Source organism: Lepidothrix coronata, unplaced genomic scaffold (genome assembly GCF_001604755.1).
Source record: "Lepidothrix coronata isolate B3197 unplaced genomic scaffold, Lepidothrix_coronata-1.0 Scaffold2, whole genome shotgun sequence".
Lineage (NCBI taxonomy): Eukaryota > Metazoa > Chordata > Aves > Passeriformes > Pipridae > Lepidothrix > Lepidothrix coronata.
The window spans coordinates 1727765-1745758 of NW_016690182.1; the positions used below are offsets into that span (position 1 = coordinate 1727765).

The following is a 17994-nucleotide window of genomic DNA, read 5'->3' on the forward strand; positions in this document are numbered from 1 at the left end:
TGAGCTGGTTTTCTTATAGCTGCTAGAGAGATACTCTGCCTAAGAAACAAAACTGCACCAGCTGTTCTGATAAACCTGGAGAATTAAGGCACTTTTACCAAAACAGATTTCAAAAGGCAACAAGTCAAAACCCAACAATTAAGTAAGTTGCATATGCCTATATATTAAGTTTTAAGATAACCTGGGTTATATTTAGTTCACACAAACAAATTAACAAAATATAGCAGCATACAACCTATGAAAAGCTTAAGAAATTTATTAGATGCACAGATAAAGTGCTGTAACAGAGAAACTTGTGTAAATCTTTTTAAAAATAAATAAGGTACAGTTAAACCACCTTTGACTTACTTAAGCTCCAAAGAAAAGTCAGCCTAAGTTTTAATGATTGAATTTTAAGGTCAAAGTGAAATATATCATAACTATAACAGTGGTTGTGATCTGTATCAACTATTTGAGTCTCCTGTTCCTCTTGAGGTTTCCCAGGAACAGGAAGGCTATTGCAAAACGTATACGTTAGACATAGTTCCTTTCACAGAAACATTTTTGTAATAAAGTGTGGTTGCTCAAATACATGTTAAAATATTTAACAAGGAAACGATTTTTTCCTGATCCAGTCGATCTTTTAAACAAGACAATGCATTTTTTCTATGATGCAGCCCATGGGAGGGAACAGAAGTAAACATCCTCCTTAACTGAAGACTGTTTTGCTTTAAGAACTAAACTATTGCATTATAAGAGAGCAAGAAATACCCATTTTGTGTTATCCCTTTCTCCAAACATACAGCCCATTGTCAGACATGTTTTTGCCTTAATGTCAGAGGTCCATTTGTCTTCAGGAAAGACACACATTAAAAACAGGTTCCCTTTCAGGGTCTCATAATAAAATCTTTCACTGCCTTTCCCTCTGGGGAAGCTGTTTGACAGAAGGAACTGTCACTGTTGGAGTTTTGGATGCTACCAGGTGTTTGTGCTCTGTTATCCATGATTTCAGGCACTTTGGGGCTAACATGGCTGTGTGATTTAAGTCAATGCAGTAATATTAGCAATATGTTCAATACTCAGAAGGGTCACCACAGTTTCCTTCATACACTCAGGATTTCAAATTCTTCTTCCAATTCAAACAGCTTGTCTGTAGATTCAATGAGTTCTGGAAAAAAAATTAAACAATTTAGAATCTGAAGACATGCCTGACTTTGTTTACTTAAAAAAAAACCCCAAAACAACCCCCCTAACATTTTTCTGGAACGTGGCTTTTGAAATATTTTGTAAGATTTAAAAATACATTGTGCTAGGAATTGTAAATTGTACGTGGCCTGTTTGGATAACTGATACTCTGTAAGAACACGTATATTCATGTAGTAATTGCTTGATCCTCAGGAAAGCCCAGTTATTCCACCTGTGATGATTCTCCTGTTTGCTAAGGAGAACCACTGTGCTGCCCAGCAGCACTTTCAGCTGGTACCACACCTGCTCCTGTGGTTGTCACTTCTGGCTTGGTTGGAGGTATGAAAGGAGGCCAGTGTGGTGGGTGCTTCTGGACCAGCTCAAACATCCGTAGACTCTGCTGCTTTAGAATCTCCTGAGGACAGAATACAAAACAAAAAGTGTCTTGCTTAATTAGAAACATTTTTAATTATGTATGTCTATCCAATAACAAAGGCTGTATGCAGACAGGCAGTGAATACCTGTTATTTCAGGTACCTGCCACTATGAATCACTGCTTCACAGATCTCTTTTCCTAGTTGGAAATACACCTGAAAGATGGATCTCTTAAACTGTCCTACAAATTATCAATGTGTTATTATAAGCTTTGATATCCTTACACCTATAATTTTGTTTACATGGAGCAGATACCAAGAATATGGTATTTTCTGCCTTTTAAATGAAAATTACTTGCATGGACCTCTCTGTGTTCAAGTTTTCTGTTGATCAATGAGAACAAAAGACAGATCCATTATCTCAAAAAAATACCTAACAGATTCTGAAAGATAGGTTTTAATCAGAAGAAACAAGTTATTATTGAAGCCAAATTTCAGTCCTATCAGGTAAGCTACATCATATCCTCTATTCAGTTATTTACAAGCTGCTTTCCTTAGCCTTTTTTTTTTTTTAAATGCCTTTAGAAATTGGTGTTACTTCACATTCATATTTTTGTAGCTTAATATCCCAACTGCTTGCAGAAATATCCTAAAGTCTTTTTCATGTGGCAGCAAGCACCTTCTTTGTATCCCACAGTTCAGCAGGAGGGATTCTGCACTGAGAGAATCAGATCTTTTGTGGTACCAGGGACCAACAGTCAGAATTAGTACACATATTATTATGTCAAAAAATAAATAAGAGTCAGGAAGCAAACAAACAAATAAATTGCTACAACGTGGCAGTTTAAAATGTATTTCTCAGTAAATGACTAAGTATCAGCCAGTAACACAGTACTGCTAAAAAAAGCCAAACTCTGTAAGGGTATACATGGACTTGTTTTCCCAGCGCCAGGGCTCAGGGCTGCAAAATGCTGAACAAGCTCCATCAGCAACTCAGCAGTGTCATCTTACCCTGATCCTTAGTGCAGCCTTTGCTGGTGCTTGTTTGATTTGCAGGCAGGGAATTTCCACTTCAAAAAAAGAACAGTAAACATGGTTTCATACAGAGCAAATAAAGATAGTAGCATTACCTTTTGTACAAGACTACACCAGTTATCAAAATCACATTCTTCTTTGCAAAAGAAGCCCTAGGGAAAGAATACACATAGTAGTGTTAAGGAATTACAATGTGTCAATGAGTGAAGGATGCTGTGGTGACTATGTATTGGTTATATCTCAAGTGACAATCACCCCTAACCCAACCAAAGGATGTTGGCATGTGATCAGATTGAATTTCTTCACCTACTACAGTACTCTTGTTACCTATACTGGATATAGAATTACTACAAGTAATTCTATTTAAAGATTTGTAAATTATATAAAACAAATTAAGCTCAGGTAAGTATCTTCTCCAGAGCAAGCATGGATACATGCAATGAAATAAGGAAACTTGATTCAGTTCCTTGCTTTCACCTTCAAAATACTTCTAGAAAAGGTAATGGCTGCTCAGGAAAGAAAATTAATTGTCTCCCCAGGATCCACAAGTGAATTCCCTGCTTGACCTAAAATTCACGTATCCTATGCAGTTCCTATATAAACCACCACGTGTTAAATTTTAGTTTGTAGCAGACTGCTCTGTGATCTTGGCTGTGATCAAGAAAACGCGTTAGTGCCCTTACCAATACACAGAGGTACTGCTTTGAATAAAGTACACACATCTACTATTTCCTAACACCTACTAAAGCTACTGAAGGGTCCAAATTCATGATCTTCATTCTGTGTGGGGCTTGCTGGCAGTGGAAGCTTTCATCATCAACTGTGCCGTTTTCTTCTGAATCTACAAAACTCTGAGTGGTGTGAGGGTCCAAGTAGATCAGCTCATTGCCTGCAGGGGTAAAATCCATATGGTGATAATAAGCAAGAGGCTTTCATAAGCACTTATTCCATCCACACTTGTAAAACACAAATTGGATTATCAGCACAGTCCACATCTTGACTTTCTAGCTAGGGAGTCTTTAAAAGAATTGGAAAGTTAGGCACAACAGCTTCCCACAGGGCAGTTAACATACCTTCCTACTGTTACCTGTTAGGGTAGATGTTTTGGATGGTTTGTTGTACCTTTGTCTCATACTTTAGCTGTGTGAGGTCCAGATTTTTTAAAAATCTCAACTGCTGTAATCCCTAACATTCCACAGATCAAGAGGTACAGGATGACCACAAATGCAATCTGTAATCCCTTTAGGCATTCACTCAGAAATTGGAACAAATAAGTCTGACTAAAACAGCTCAGGTTTTACAAAAGGAAGAACAAAATATCCAAAAAGTTATGGATCAAACCAGGGTGAAATCTGAAAGACCGAATCTAGTATCAACTATTGCATTAATTAATAAAGGAAGGCATGGAAGAAGGTGAAAGAGATACTGCTGTGAGAAAGTAAATTATGAAAACTCTGAAGCAAAAGACTAAAACAAAACATCCTTCATTAGAAAGTATTAATCATTAGGAAATATTCAGTACTCCAGCAGCAGTGACACTTGACACTTGTTGAATGTTATGTGTCTTGTTCCTGCTTATATCATTCCTTATTTTACATCAAGCTCTGTTCCTATAAGGATGGTATCATACTGTTCCTGAAGTTTCCAGCATATGTTTCTTCATTTCCATTCTCATACTTGAACTGCTTCCCCTTCCCAAGGAAAACCCTTTCTCTTTCTCATCTCATCTCATATGGATATTCGGAGTAAGTTTCTTTCTTCCTTACCTAAAAATCCTATAAAATAATAGGCGTTATTGGGTTTCCCTCCTAATGCTCCCAAAGACTGTGGCATCTTAAAGCATTCCTAGGAGTTCAAAGAGAGAAAAATGACATTGAAGTTGATTTGTTTATTGATATATCAGATACCTGAACTTATTTCACAATAACAAACAAACACTGAAAAAACCCCTTACTTTAAACGCATCAATGTACACTGGATTTATGTGATTTATCCCTAGGCGGAGAGGTATAATGAGCAAGAGGGGCTTCCAGCCTGTGCAGAATCCTGCTGTGTTCTTGTTTCGGCCAAGAGCACTCCTGTGCAAATGTGCACTGCTGTGGGCAACGCTGCTGCTCTGGGGAGGGGACCAGCACATCTTCTCTGGGGAATGGAAACAGAGATCAGTGAATGCACAGAGCAACACAGAGCACGTCTCCCGCTCCATCGTGGATTAAGCTACTTTTCCAGACAGCTCTATAGAGCTTCTGTTTTAAGGCAAAAGGAGCAGGGCATGGAAATTGTTAACTCTCTAGTAGAAGTAAATCTGGCAGAGTATGTGCTGGCACATCAGTGAGACATGAGATAAGTGGCAGGGGGATGAAAATTCAGGACAGAAGTTACGTTTACTACTAGCAGTATTAATGCTGTCAAGCTTCGCCTGGGAAATGATATGGCAGAGATGAAGCACTAGAAATTCTTCAGGGAACTCTTCGCTTCCAGTGATGCAGACATAAAATAACCAGGAGTAGGGACAAAAGTAGAACCAGGCTGTGGCTAAATACTGCTTGTAAACCCACCTTCCTTACATCTGAAAATCAGCTCTGTGTTTCTCTAGGATCTGACCCTGGTTTCTCTTTTGCCTGACAAAAGCAAATCTTTGGCAAACTCTGTATTAAAAGCAGTTCTCTGTATTTCTACATACTGCAACTTCATTCCATGGCTGGGGTGGGAGTTTAGATAGCACAGACCAAACTCCACTTTTTCCTCAACTGCATGGTATGTAAGTTGGCCACAAAAAGGCCTTGTCATTTTGTGCTAACTTCAGTTTTGGAAACCCAAAACCTGAATTTGTATTTCTTGTATTGCTTTTCTTACCCTGGGAGCAAATAGGGATGGCCCCAAGTATTTTGTTCATATTTAAATACATTCAGGAGAGTGGAGTCAAATCAAAAACTGTAACCAAAGAAATAATCACAGAATGATTTAGGCTGGAAAAGACCTTTAAGATCATCAAGTACAACCGTTACCCTAATGCTGCCAGAATGTAGTTTCCCCAAACAATTAAATTTGCCATGAGTTTGAGCTACTTTTTATTATTTGCTGAGACATTAAAGTAGTTCTAAAAAAACTTTTGTTTCACTTACTGATGTCTTCAATGACCACTGTATTGTCCATAGAGACATAAACTGCTAATGAATTCCATTCATCAAATAAAGCAAGCTTCCTAGAAAACATGAAGGTAATACTTAACACAAGTTAATTAGGACCATGGGGGTAGCTTTTAATTCAGGATAGTTAAATGGTTCTTGAGTAAAAAAATTGTTTCTTTGGAAAAACATTTTTTTTAAATTTCCATGTAATAAAAAGATAACTTTAATATTTAATATATTTAGAAAAAATAAATACAGAGTGGTTCCAGGAAAAGCACACACACTGTACTGTGTGAAAGCTGTTTTGTCCTTTAGCCAAATGCAGTGATAGTAACAGCTCAACCACATAATTAGATTTATTACTTTTTATTGCATTTAACAGCTCCACAGTGGGATCCTGCCCACAGTGCCTGGCATTGTCTAGAGAAGGAAAAAGTTCCTGTGCCAGTTTTTCACATAACTTTGTGCTTAAGTGCTTACTTCCACTAAATTCAGTGGAACTATTTCTGGGCATGTGCAGAGAGCAGACTCAGGGTGTTAAAAGCCAGAGCAGCTAAAAGTTTTTGGCACCCTCAAGTTAGGAGGGGGCATTAGAGCCCTTCAACAAGTTTCTGTCCACTTGTGTGACATCCAAAAGTCTGGGGAAGGGACCTATGCCTTTAGGCTGCACAGGCAGTCAGCTATCTAAAATAAGCCAGAAAAACCAGTATGTAAGTGCTCAGCCATGGAGAATTTGTAAGGGAAAGGAACTGGAGGCCAGGGCATCCTTTAGCTCCTCTCTCTCTCCAGAGTGTGTGTCTGTCCCAGAGCTGCAGCAAACTGCACCCAGGACCTGCAGTCTAGCCTTCACTTGAGATTTGGCACCTCCACCAATCCCTCAGGAATGGAGCAAAGTCAACTCTAAGTGTGGCTTCTAGACTAGGAGGAGCTTCCATGTTTTACACAGCAGCCTCAAGCAGCACTGCAGCTCAGACAGCAGGGAATTGCAGTTCAGCTCCTCCCTGGCCTGGATGGCTTCACTCAGATCCTTCACAGCACCACTCTAATCTAATCAGGTGGCACTCCTGACCTGTCAGAGCTGTGCCACTTTGTGGCAAGGAGTGCATATTCCTTGCTGGAGCTTACCAAGGTTAGGGCATGTCGACAGCATAGCCAGAGAGCCCTTTCTGCAAGTATATATATATATATGTACACATGGCTCTTGGTATATTAAAATTTAGAACTCACCCAGTCCTGACTCACTACTTGCCCGCTGGGCTACACCATGGTCTGCACTGTGCTTGCAAACACATGGCACAGACATTCCTGATTCTGAGAGAGAGGGAGGGAGGGAGATCATCCTTTGGCACTGCCCTGGGGCGCTCAGCTGCCCTGAGGGAACGTTCCCAGTGAGCTACAGAGACGTGACTTACTTGAGTACTTGAGCGACTGTGTTTGGTCCAAACCATTCTCCGATGGACTTCCCCTCTCCAACACCCATCTGTGCTGTTTTTGGGAGGGAAAACACACACAAAGAACACCACAGAGAAGCTGGTCACAGTGTATGTTAAATAGCATGGCCTACTTCGGACATGCATTCCAGAGCAACTGCAAACTGTATTTAGCAACAACAATTATTTTCTCAATCTATGCTCTTTTCAAATCTTAATGACTCCTAGTTCCCTTACTAAAAGTTCCTAAATTGTAACAAGAATTACAAATATGTCCTTAATTACAAATTACAGCACTAAGCTGTGTGACTGTCTGTTTTAAAACTATCAACTCTGGTACTCAAAACTTGAATACTTTACCAAGAGCTAGATTCTAGCATACAGGTCTTAGTGAATAACATTTCTGAATTATTACACTTTGTACCCACTTGCATGCATTTTTATTTATGTATTAACATACACACTGTCTTCACAGTCACCTTTTAAAATTTTTTAATTAACTTATTGCAAAGGAGAAAGTTTCAACACAGTAGGAATTTCAGTGGACAAAAAAAACTTGGTGTGTGTTCTTACCCATTTGGTGGATGGAATAACAGCAATCTTTTCTATCTAGAAAGCACCGTAAGATTCTATGATATTCTTCTGGTTGTTTTTTGTGTTTTTCCCATTGCCAGTCTTACAGGAAAAAAAAAGTTATACAGATTAAAAAAATAATGTTTCCATCATACTGATCAAATTTCTAGATGGTAGAAAGCCATACACTGAGATGTTAAGAGACTAATGTACAATCCATCTCTAATATTTAATTTTATTTAGAGATCCTAGAAGTCACAGCTTGTCATTTCTTATCAAGCTGTCCTTTATCATCACAGGTTAGATTGTGATAGCTGGGAAACTAAAATAAAAATGTCAACTGCAAGGATATCCCGAGTGATCACTGCTGAGAATTGATGGCTATTGCTCTATGAGAGTTTTCAAGACTGTTTAGAACTACCTGCTTTGCTGGGACCTTGTTAGATTTGTAAGCATTTGAAGGATGGAAAGATCCATAAAGCAAAGTCCAAACACAATGCTGGCCCTCTCCCACAGCAAAACCCAAACCATGGCTTTGCCATGTAAGCTTCTGCTTCTAATGTGAGGTGGTTACCTCACATTTACTGACAGAGAAGCACATCATAGGGCTGATGCTATGAAGCAGATACATACTGCAAATTCTAGTTTTTCTCAGGTGATTTGTTTGCTTACTCCTTCAGTTAAATCTTTGCACTTCCATTCTCTGGATTCAGTTATTCAACTGGATAAATCCTTCTGTGGATTCAGTTATAAATGTGGATAAATCCATAAATCATGCTGTCATAGAAAACATGGCACAACAGCATAAGGATCACATACCTAACAATAAAAATTTAATGGATAGAGGAGCTACACAGAGAGCAGCCCTATGACTCTCACCTGTGACCCTGGGATGTGAGGTGTTGATACAGGCTTAAGAGCAGGGAATAACGGGGTCTGCTGTGGGGTTTGGACTCAGGCTGGTGATGGGTCAGTGGTTTGTGAAGTACTCTGTGAGGTGTCTATCACTATGTCACTACTCACACAGTCACTGTGTGCCAACATTTGGGGGCTATGTAAGCAATGAGGAGAGGGGAAGAACTCAGACACGTGGTGGCAAGTTTTCCCACGGCTTCAACTTGGATATTCCTCAAAAAGATTTATAAAATAACAACAGTGGGATTCCCTCTTTGTCCTCCCTCCATTTCTCTTTTTCTGCCTAAGGCTGGCGTGATTTTAACCTGTTAGACAAGAATAGTTCACTTGTAACTTCTATCGGGGCATCAAGGAAAGTTTCACTAAGAAATTTAGGTTTTATGCTTTTATGGAAAACTACAGAAGAATCAAACAATCTCCAAGCAACACAAAAGTTCCCTCAGCAACAGTACTCACCCCTTCCTAAATGTCTGCAGATCAGTGCCTGGGCCAGCATCATCTGCCCACAGCGCAGCATACATCCCCAGCCTGCGTCAGACGAGGGACCGGTGCCTCCTGAAAACAAAGTTCATCACAACCAACACGGGCTTTACACTGAGTGCAGCCACTGAGAAAACTTCAAGTTAAATCTCTAACAACTGTACTACAGACTAAAGGCACTGAGCAAGCTCTTTTCTTTCTGCAGTGCTGCTGTAATTGTACTGCTTGCCCTATAAACATGAAGACCTGATTATACACAGGTAGAGGCAAACAGGGTTTTTTAATAGCTTTAAATCTTCTGTTTGCATAAACAGTTAAAATTATGATGAAAATGTTCCAATACTGTAAAAATAATTTTAGACTCCCTAACATGATCACTAATCCTGCTAATCCACAAGCAGGCAGCTGGACTGCTGCATACTCACCAATAGGTGAAAACTTTCTTCTATACGTAAACCAGAGACGAGCACTTATATCCAACAATAGCTTAGATTTGTCTGGAACAATTTTAAGAGGAAAGAAATTATTAAAACAGACTTTTAAAACTGAAAAATTCCAATTTTCTCTGTACAGGCAATATATGGAGCGTGTGGAAGGCTCTTGTTAGCTTTTACATACAAGACCCTTAATACTTAAAATATTTTTAGCAGTTGAAACACAGAGAGCTTTTGTAGACTGCTAATTAAAATTAACTTATTAAGGATGAAATAAGTATTAGCCAATGAAGTTTTACATGGGGTTTGGAATGATTATGCCCAGCCTGAATGAAACAGCTCTGGAGAACTACGTCCTCAGGAAAGAACTGGTAAAGCAAGTTAAAAAAGGTGAATAACTCCTACATGCAAACCATCACGGAATTATGCTCTACCTCCAAACCCAATACAAAGTCATTTTAAGAACAGGTTAATAACATTAAATTTAATTAAATATCTTTTGTTTGTTTAAACACACGCACTTACAGACTTCTCCCAAAGGCTCTGAAGAATGCTTAAGAATCTTATTTGCTCCTTTTCCCTGCGCTGTGGCTCAGACTGGCTGGCCTCTCCAAAGGATCCCTCAGCTGATCCAGGCTGCAGGCGGCACCCTGGGCTGTCCTGAACACCAGGCCTGCATTGGTGGCCACTGCCTTTGACATGGAACACAGGATGCCCTTGTCTTCTCCCCGAGGACAAAGCTCATTTTGGAATCCTTATTTTTATATAAATACATAGCTCTGCCATAACTTTTAGGTATTTACTCTCACCAGAGTAAGTGCAGTAGATTCGTTTATTATTCTTTTGAAATATCCTTTTAGTGGCACGTAACAGGCTGCAGACAGCATCCCTCATGGGAAAATAATATTAGTGAGGCTGAACATTTCCCAAAATTTGTTTCTTTATCTGAGGCAGCTGATCTTGGGAAGTGACCAGGCTCACACCTGACAGCCCTTGCCACAAGTGCAATCACTTTGCACAAATTACAGTTGGAAGCACACTGGCTTTGGTTCTGGTTTCTGTACAGGAGGAATTCCACTGCTTACAGCTGATGCCTTGTTGATAAAAAGGAACAAACTTCTCTCATGAGACTTTTAGGAAACATCAGGAAATCTGGAGCTGCTGATGCTGCGTGTGAATCTATGAATGCTCTACAGAAGTAATAGATAATTTAATTCCACAGATACCTGTGTTTAGGTGGTGTTGCCTTCCTAGAATCCACACTGGCTCATCAGTTTCTGGAAATTCTTCTAAGTAGTCTGACAAAATAGTGATCTGGTTTTCATACCTAGATAAAACTGAACAGGAATACACAAAATTCAAACTCCATTTTATCCCTTTGTTCTTTTATGCACACCTTGGAGCTCTCAGACTGAACTAGCTGCAGCAAGTCCTTGCAGCCTTTGGGGGTTCTGATCAGTACTGTCAGCTGCTTTTAGTTTTTTGCTTTAAAAGCTGTTCTGACACTGAAATATCCAGTGCCTTGGCTGGTTTTTATTTTGATCCTCAGTGACTGCTGAGAGAACACCAGGACTAACACCTTGATTTAAGCAATCTGACTGAAGCCAGTGGCAGAAGTTCAGGATGACTGCAGTGAGGGTGAGATTTGATTCAAGATAATGAGGGAAGGAAAAAACCAATTTAGGCACTATGGCTTGATCTAAAATGTACAAAAAAAATACAAATCAGAGCGATTACAGCCTCGTGCTTAATGGGAAGCATGTGAAAAGTGTTAGCAAGACTGGGCTTTACTTTCTCAACTGGAGATTTGAAACACTTCAGGAGGAAGAAAAAAAAGATATATTAATGTTATTATTCAACATTAGATCTATCTAGTGTAAAATAACAAATAATAATTAACACTACTAAAAGAAGACAGTCCAATCATTTTCTAGATGATTAAAGCAGTGCTTTTTGGAAGAGTGAAACATCCCTTCAAGCGTAAAAGTGAACGTAACCCCCTTTATTTTAGATAACAATCTTAGGAATATATCGATAGAAAAATCAAAAGTTGAAAGTGAAAGCAGACACAATTTTATTTTATTCTTAAAGTAAGTGCACGTATATCCACTATAAAGAACGAACAATCGGCTGTTAAGTATATAAAAAAAAAATATAAGAATTCATGTAAAAAATATACGTTCCAGCAATCCAAAGGGAGCTGCACCACCCTCTGGCTGGAGCAGCGGGGCCAGCGCTGCCGAGCCCCACTGCCCCTTCCCCGCTAAACACCGCGACAGACCCGCTGGGGCTGCCAGCTGGGCAAAACAGCCCCTCGCCCTGCACCCTGCCTTCCCCGGCAGAGAACCCACCGCTCGCTGCACTTGGAGGGCAAATCGCCTGGTTTGGGTCCAAACACCTAAGACACTCTCGCCCCTCGAAATCCGACAGGAGACACCTGCGACCCCTCGGCGGCCGCCGTGTGACAGCTCATACCCCACGGGAAAGCACCACTGGGGGGGCTTTCCCCTTCCCGGGGGCTCTTTTCCCCTCACGGGGTCTCTTTTCCTCGCCCGGGGTGTCCTTTCTCTCTCCAGGCTCCCTCAGCCCTCAGAGCGCTCCCGGCCAACCCGCGGCGCCTCCCGGGGCCGGGCTGGCAGCTGAGCCGCCCCGCACCCGAGCCCCTCAGCCCTGGCACCGGGAGAGGCCGCGGGACCCCCCGCTCCAGGCGAGCCCCTCACGGCGGATCGCACCCCCCCCGCCCCGTCCGTCCCTCAGCCCGCCGGCACCTCCCACCGCTGTGGCCCCCGGGGCACCGGCCCGATCCCTTGCCGCGGCCCCCAGGGCGCCGGCCCAGCCCGTCGCTACCGCCCCGCTGGCCGTGCCCGCGCCCCGCGCCCCTCACCGGCCTCCATCCTCCCGCTGTCACCATCCTCCTCCTCCTCTCCCCGACACGGAGGCACAACACGGCCACGCCGCGGGGCGCCCTGGGAGCTGCAGTCCCACCGCCCGCCCGCAGCGCAACGCCCCCTGCCCGCGGGACTGCAGCCCCCAGCAGCCTTCGCGGCACAGGGGCGGGCGGAGCAGGCGGGAGGCGCGATTGGCCGGGCTGGCCCTGGCGGCCTCCTGATTGGCGGGACGCGGCGAAGCCCCGCCCCTCGGCGGCGGGGCGGCAGGGCAGCATGGAGGGCGAGGTGTCGGACGTGCCGGTGTGTAACCTCGCCTTCGCGGGCCGCCTCGAGGAGCTGCGGGCGCTGCTGCTCCGCGACCGGGCACAGGCCACCCGCGCCGATCAGGTTAGCGGGCTGCGGGGCCCGGGCGGGCTGCGGGGGCGGCTGTCCGCGGGGCGGCTCCTGCCAGCCGCTCCCGATCCTTGCCTCGCTCACTCTCCTCTCTCCTTCCCTCACGCTCTCCCGCAGGATCACCGCACCGCGCTGCACTGGGCCTGCTCGGCGGGACACACGGATGTCGCCGACCTCCTCCTCGGGCTCGGCGTGCCTGTGAACGATAAGGACGATGTGAGTGTGGCGGCCCTGCCCGGATCCCCCGCCCCGCCGTGCGGGGGCAGTGCGGGTGCGCGGGCTCTGCCGCGGCCCTTGGCTGTCGTGGCTCCAGCCTTCCTCCCTTCCGTCCTTTTCCCTCTCCTGGTGCCCCCAGCGCGGTGTCTGTGAGGCTTGGGAAAGCCCAGGCTGCTGTGTGTGCGCTGGGAAGGCAATGAAATACTTTGGTGTTCATGTGGAAATGGGCGTAGAGAGACTTGATGAGTCCTGCTTGTTATCAAGGAATTTTAGGAGGACTCTTCTTATGAATGAAGCTGCAAAACCAGCGGTGTTTGTCTGGGTAGTTTTGGGGATTTTCATGTTGCCTTTATCTCGCTGTGATCCTCTCAAATGTGTTGTGCCAAATCATGAGGTGCCGTGAAGATTTTTCACGTTAGGGAAGGCGTTATAGAGCAGGTGGCAGGTTCAGTCTTTTCACAGTTGGAAAGGAGATGGTCTGCTCATGTTCTAGAGGAAGGGTTCAAATATTTGCATCTGTTACAAAGCATCCTAAATATCACCCTTAGAGAAGGAAATGTCTCATCAGTTTAGAGGGTAGGATATAGGAAAGATTAAAGAAACTTTTGTACACCCTTTTCTTTTTTGTTAAAAAAGCACTAGGGTGAATTCTGGAGGCACAAACTGTCCTGCAAAGGTACTGTGCATAACTGTGATTTCTGTCATTTAACTGGCAGCATTTGTCAGGTACTGAGTGCAGGCAAGAACATGAGACTTGTCTCTCTGGTGATAATCAGTAATGTTCAGCTTTACAGTTATAAGAATATGTGCAGTGTGAGTAGCTAAATCTCATTTTGGGTTATGCATTGTCATGGTTTTTTGCCTGAAACTCATGTTTTGAATAATGTGGTTTTGTTCTCACCTCTGTAGGCTGGTTGGAGTCCCTTACACATTGCTGCTTCTGCGGGCCGGGATGAAATTGTGAAAGCCCTCATTGCCAAGGGTGCTCATGTCAATGCTGTCAATCAGAATGGCTGCACACCCCTGCACTATGCAGCCTCCAAAAATAAGCAGGAGGTATGTTTAGCCAGGCTACTGGAGGTGGTGGTGCTCTGGGAAGAAGGATTTCATTATGTTAACTTCACATCCTCCTCCCCTGCTCCTTTCTCTTACTACACACTCAGATTGCAATCATGCTTTTGGAGAACGGAGCAGATCCAGATGCAACAGATCACTTTGAATCCACCCCGTTACACAGAGCAGCAGCCAAAGGGAACCTAAAAATGGTACAGATCCTTGTGCAGCACAATGCCACTGTGGATATGCGGGACTCTGAAGGGAATACTCCTCTGTAAGTAATTTTTTATTTTTAGTTTGCTTAATACAGCATAATCTTTATGAAACGAAATGCCATTACTCCAATTTCTTTTTTTTTTTTTAATTTTTTCTTGCCTCAAAATACTGCCTTGCTTCACATCCCTGTGCAATTAAAAAGTATTTGGGAAAATCATACTTAGTATTTTGCCTAAGTGTGTCTGTACATGCATACTTTAATTTGTGTTACCACATCTACTTAAAGAGTGTAGAACACCTTTTGTAATAATTTGGAATATGTTTGGTTGCCACTAGAGGGTAGAGAGTGAGCTAATGACATCCAAGTCAGAGGAAACTGGTCTTGCAGGCTGGCCTACTCTGTCCTGCCAAGCAAGAACTCATTTTACAACCTTTTCTTCACCTCTCTAAGGAAAATAAGTTGCAATTTCAATACAACCAGCCCAGTGTTCGATGTTACCTTAGAGATCAATTTGAATCTGTAAGGATAAAAGCTTAGCTGCTTTGAAGTTGGTGGCAAAACTCTGCCTTGTTTAGAGTGGAATCAAGAGTTTGCTGTGAATAAGATCAAGCAGTGTGTTTAAGCTGTACATAAACCATGGAATGGCCCTGGAATGCACACGGTTATTCTCAGGAAAAAAAGTGCTTGCTGCATTTGCAGTGATTCGTTACTTCAGATTGTCTTTTAGCAATGGATGATTTCTTTATCACTTTTGATTCAAATGGAGGTTGCCACCGTCCATTTTCACTGTGGATTATGTTCTCCCTTGCTTTGCTGACTGCAGAGCCAAATCCTAATCCAAAGAACCGTCTTAACATTACAAGGAAAACAGCAGGAGGAATGTTCTTGAGTTGCTTAATGACAACAGAGTAACTAGACAGCAAGCTTTGGAGTCACTGTAGGTAGTTGGTTGTGTGTGGTTTTGTTGTTCTAGGATGTATCTCCCCCCAGAATTCGCGCTGTCATTTTGACATGGCATAATTATTGCTCTTTATAAGCCTGGACTGTTTAATAGTGGCTGTGGGTTTCTTGTTCTCACTGCAGTCATTTAGCCTGCGATGAAGAGAGAGTGGAGGAGGCAAAGCTGCTGGTGTCTCATGGTGCAAGCATTCACATTGAGAATAAAGAAGAGCTGACCCCACTGAAAGTGGCAAAGGGTGGCCTGGGAGCCATACTTAAAAGGATGGTGGAGGGCTAGTGGGAGCTTCCCACTTGAGCCTCTTTCCTGTTGCACTTATATTTAAGACTGCAAACTTCATAGTTTGATATTTCAACCAGGATGTTGTGTGTGGGTATCAGCATGGTAATAAAATGTTTTTATTGAAGCTGTCCTTCAAGTGCAGTGCCAAAACAACTGTTTGTACTTCCTGTTAATTGAATAGTTCACTGATTTTAAAGTATTTTTCAATATTTTGCAGTTTTCTTTCAGTTTACAGTACGATCTGTATAAATGTGGTCATTCTTTGTATGTCAGATCTTAGTTTAGAATTATTTCTTTCTAGCAACAGGACCAAAAATGCTTTACCAATTTAAAGCCGATTTCATTTTGGAAGCTTGTCCTAGAGTCTTTGTTTCTTCCCTTAGCCTTTGTGATTTGTATGTGGGATTGTATTTAGTTTTTGTGGGTACAAATTGTCTTTCTTCAGATGATTCTAAACTACACCTTATCTCCCTTTGTAGACTGCAGTTTGCTCAGTCGCTTGGATAAATGTATCCATTTTTGTTACTCTTGATCTATTCAAGTGAGATCTGAGTGTTTAAAGATTTTTTTGTTGTTACTGGTTGTTCTTCTGTTTCTCTGAATCTTTAAATACATGTATTTGATGAAGTGCAGTGGATTGCTTGCAGAATGCAGCAGCAGTTTCAGGGTTACCTCTGCAAATATAATGTTTTATAATGGATGGCTCTGGATAATTCTCTGGGATATACTTCAAATGTAATGTTTTTTCCTCTTGCTCCTTTTGTAGGTTCCTTTTTCTGTTCTCTTTGACTCCCATATGCAGCACTGACACTTGCAGTTTACCATCTTGTTTTATAACAGAAGCCTGGTTTTCTCTCTACTTACTCATAGCAAATCCTGATATTAAGTTATTAGAAGGCAAAGCTAATGAGACAGAGTCTGAAAAGTGACCTGTTCTGATGTTGGTAAGATCACTTTTGGCACCAGTGGATAGATTTCCCCTTGAACAAATGATGCCGATAAAATTCTGTGAAATAAAGAACTTTCCTAAACAACAGTCTTTGGTATCATAAAACTTTACTGAACCTGTATGTAACAAAACCAATGTTTTCTAAATAGCTTGTATGCTTGGGATGTGAACATCAGATGAGATGAAACTCTGCCATCCATTCCACAGTGTGGGAATGCAACATGTCTGATCTTCAGCCTCAAGGAAAGATTGAAATGCAAGCTGGCAGTTTCTACAGTTTGACTTGTAGGGATTAAGGTAATGTTTATTTTGATAAACAAGACAGAAACAACCAAACAAATATCTTCACCATTGATTTTAAATGTATCTTAGAACACAAAATGCAGGTGAAAGTTCACATTGAGAGCAGGAGGGATAACTTGCCTGTACAGTAAGCTCTGGCCATGCAGATCTTGATTGAAGGAGGAATGTGACTGAGTAAATGTTTCTTGGGTGTTGCACAGGCACTGCTGAAAATTTGATTTGAGAACAGCTGAAGTTAAGAGTTCTGTGTTCATCCTTGATCTTTGTGTAGCAAAAAAACCCTGCCACAGCTCTGTAGCTTTGTAAATACACTTCCCTAGGAGATGGTAGCTTGAATTTTGGCTGAGTATCTGGTTTCCATGTTAATGATCCCTACTCCCACAGGAGCAGATAAATGGGCCATGCAGCAAAGACTGTTGGAACATCTAAGGCAAATTCTGAAAAATGTTTCTGTATCCTGCGTGGCTCTGCAGGGTTTTAGAGTTACACACTGTGGATCAATACCTAATTTGCATTGTGCTTTGCCCAGAGCATCAGCAGAAATCTAGGAACAGTGCCCCATCCTTTTTAATAAACTTTTACAGACTTTATAATGAGAACAAACATCTGCCAGAAGGCTTACAGAAACATCTCAATGTGTTAAGAAACTCTGAATAAATGTTATTTTCCTTACCTTCCTGCTCCTCCCCAGCAACCTGTTTTGTTTCTTATTTTTGCCTTTTTATTTTTAATACTATCTATTACACACTGATGGGTGGAAGTATGAGAGGAATCATTAGTCAAGAACTTGTGTTGAATTGTTCTTTTGTTTTATTTAAAAACATTAACGAAACTTGAGCAGTTTCTACTTTTTGAACAAATATAAAACCTGTGACGTTCTAGGAAGATTGTATTAGCTATAGAAGGTAATTATAACTTAACCCACATAAGCTCCTATCTTACTGCAGCAAGTTGTGTAAGGCATACCTTCAGATAAATTTGTGTAGGTGAGATTAAGGAAAGATTGGAAAAAAATGTGGTAATGATCACATAACATAGTCCCCTTTTCAATCACAATAGTGCTGTTGCAGAGATGTGGAAGTTGGAAAGGTGTTGCAGTAAGAAAAATGTGGCTAAGATGCATATATACAGAAGAAAGCTTTAGAAGAACTGATACAGCTATAGTGGTAACATGAAGACAGTTGTTTATAGTTTCC

The 17994-nt window shown here is 42.0% G+C and overlaps 2 protein-coding genes across 2 annotated transcripts; one reads left to right on the forward strand and one right to left on the reverse strand.

The window, feature by feature from the left end:
• Window positions 1–238: 238 nt before the first annotated feature.
• On the reverse strand, window positions 239–12539 carry ATG4A (autophagy related 4A cysteine peptidase). Its single transcript, XM_017816757.1, has 13 exons — window positions 12421–12539; window positions 10763–10873; window positions 9528–9599; window positions 9079–9177; window positions 7708–7809; window positions 7117–7189; window positions 5699–5778; window positions 4528–4715; window positions 4340–4418; window positions 3317–3462; window positions 2669–2725; window positions 1468–1579; window positions 239–1147 (listed from the first exon to the last, which is right to left on the reverse strand). The coding sequence occupies exons 1-13, from the start codon at window positions 12428–12430 to the stop codon at window positions 1083–1085; spliced, it is 1194 nt and encodes a 397-aa protein (XP_017672246.1). The 5' UTR covers window positions 12431–12539; the 3' UTR covers window positions 239–1082.
• A 144-nt stretch (window positions 12540–12683) lies between these two features.
• Window positions 12684–16582, forward strand: PSMD10 (proteasome 26S subunit, non-ATPase 10). The gene is made up of 5 exons (XM_017819132.1): window positions 12684–12811; window positions 12935–13033; window positions 13943–14089; window positions 14197–14363; window positions 15390–16582. Exons 1-5 carry the CDS (start codon window positions 12698–12700, stop codon window positions 15541–15543), a joined length of 681 nt encoding a protein of 226 aa, XP_017674621.1. The 5' UTR covers window positions 12684–12697; the 3' UTR covers window positions 15544–16582.
• Window positions 16583–17994: the final 1412 nt, after the last annotated feature.

Excerpts from the sequence above, each read along its gene's own strand:
- ATG4A (XM_017816757.1), bottom strand. Across the intron at positions 7,810-9,078 it reads CTGCAGACATTTAGGAAGGG|ACTGGCAATGGGAAAAACAC; the intron begins GTGAGTACTGTT and ends TTTTCCTGTAAG. Across the intron at positions 4,419-4,527 it reads TGTACATTGATGCGTTTAAA|GAATGCTTTAAGATGCCACA; the intron begins GTAAGGGGTTTT and ends TTGAACTCCTAG.
- PSMD10 (XM_017819132.1), top strand. The coding sequence starts at position 12,698 with ATGGAGGGCGAGGTGTCGGACGTGCCGGTGTGTAACCTCGCCTTCGCG. Across the intron at positions 13,034-13,942 it reads CTGTGAACGATAAGGACGAT|GCTGGTTGGAGTCCCTTACA; the intron begins GTGAGTGTGGCG and ends TCACCTCTGTAG. Across the intron at positions 14,364-15,389 it reads TCTGAAGGGAATACTCCTCT|TCATTTAGCCTGCGATGAAG; the intron begins GTAAGTAATTTT and ends TTCTCACTGCAG.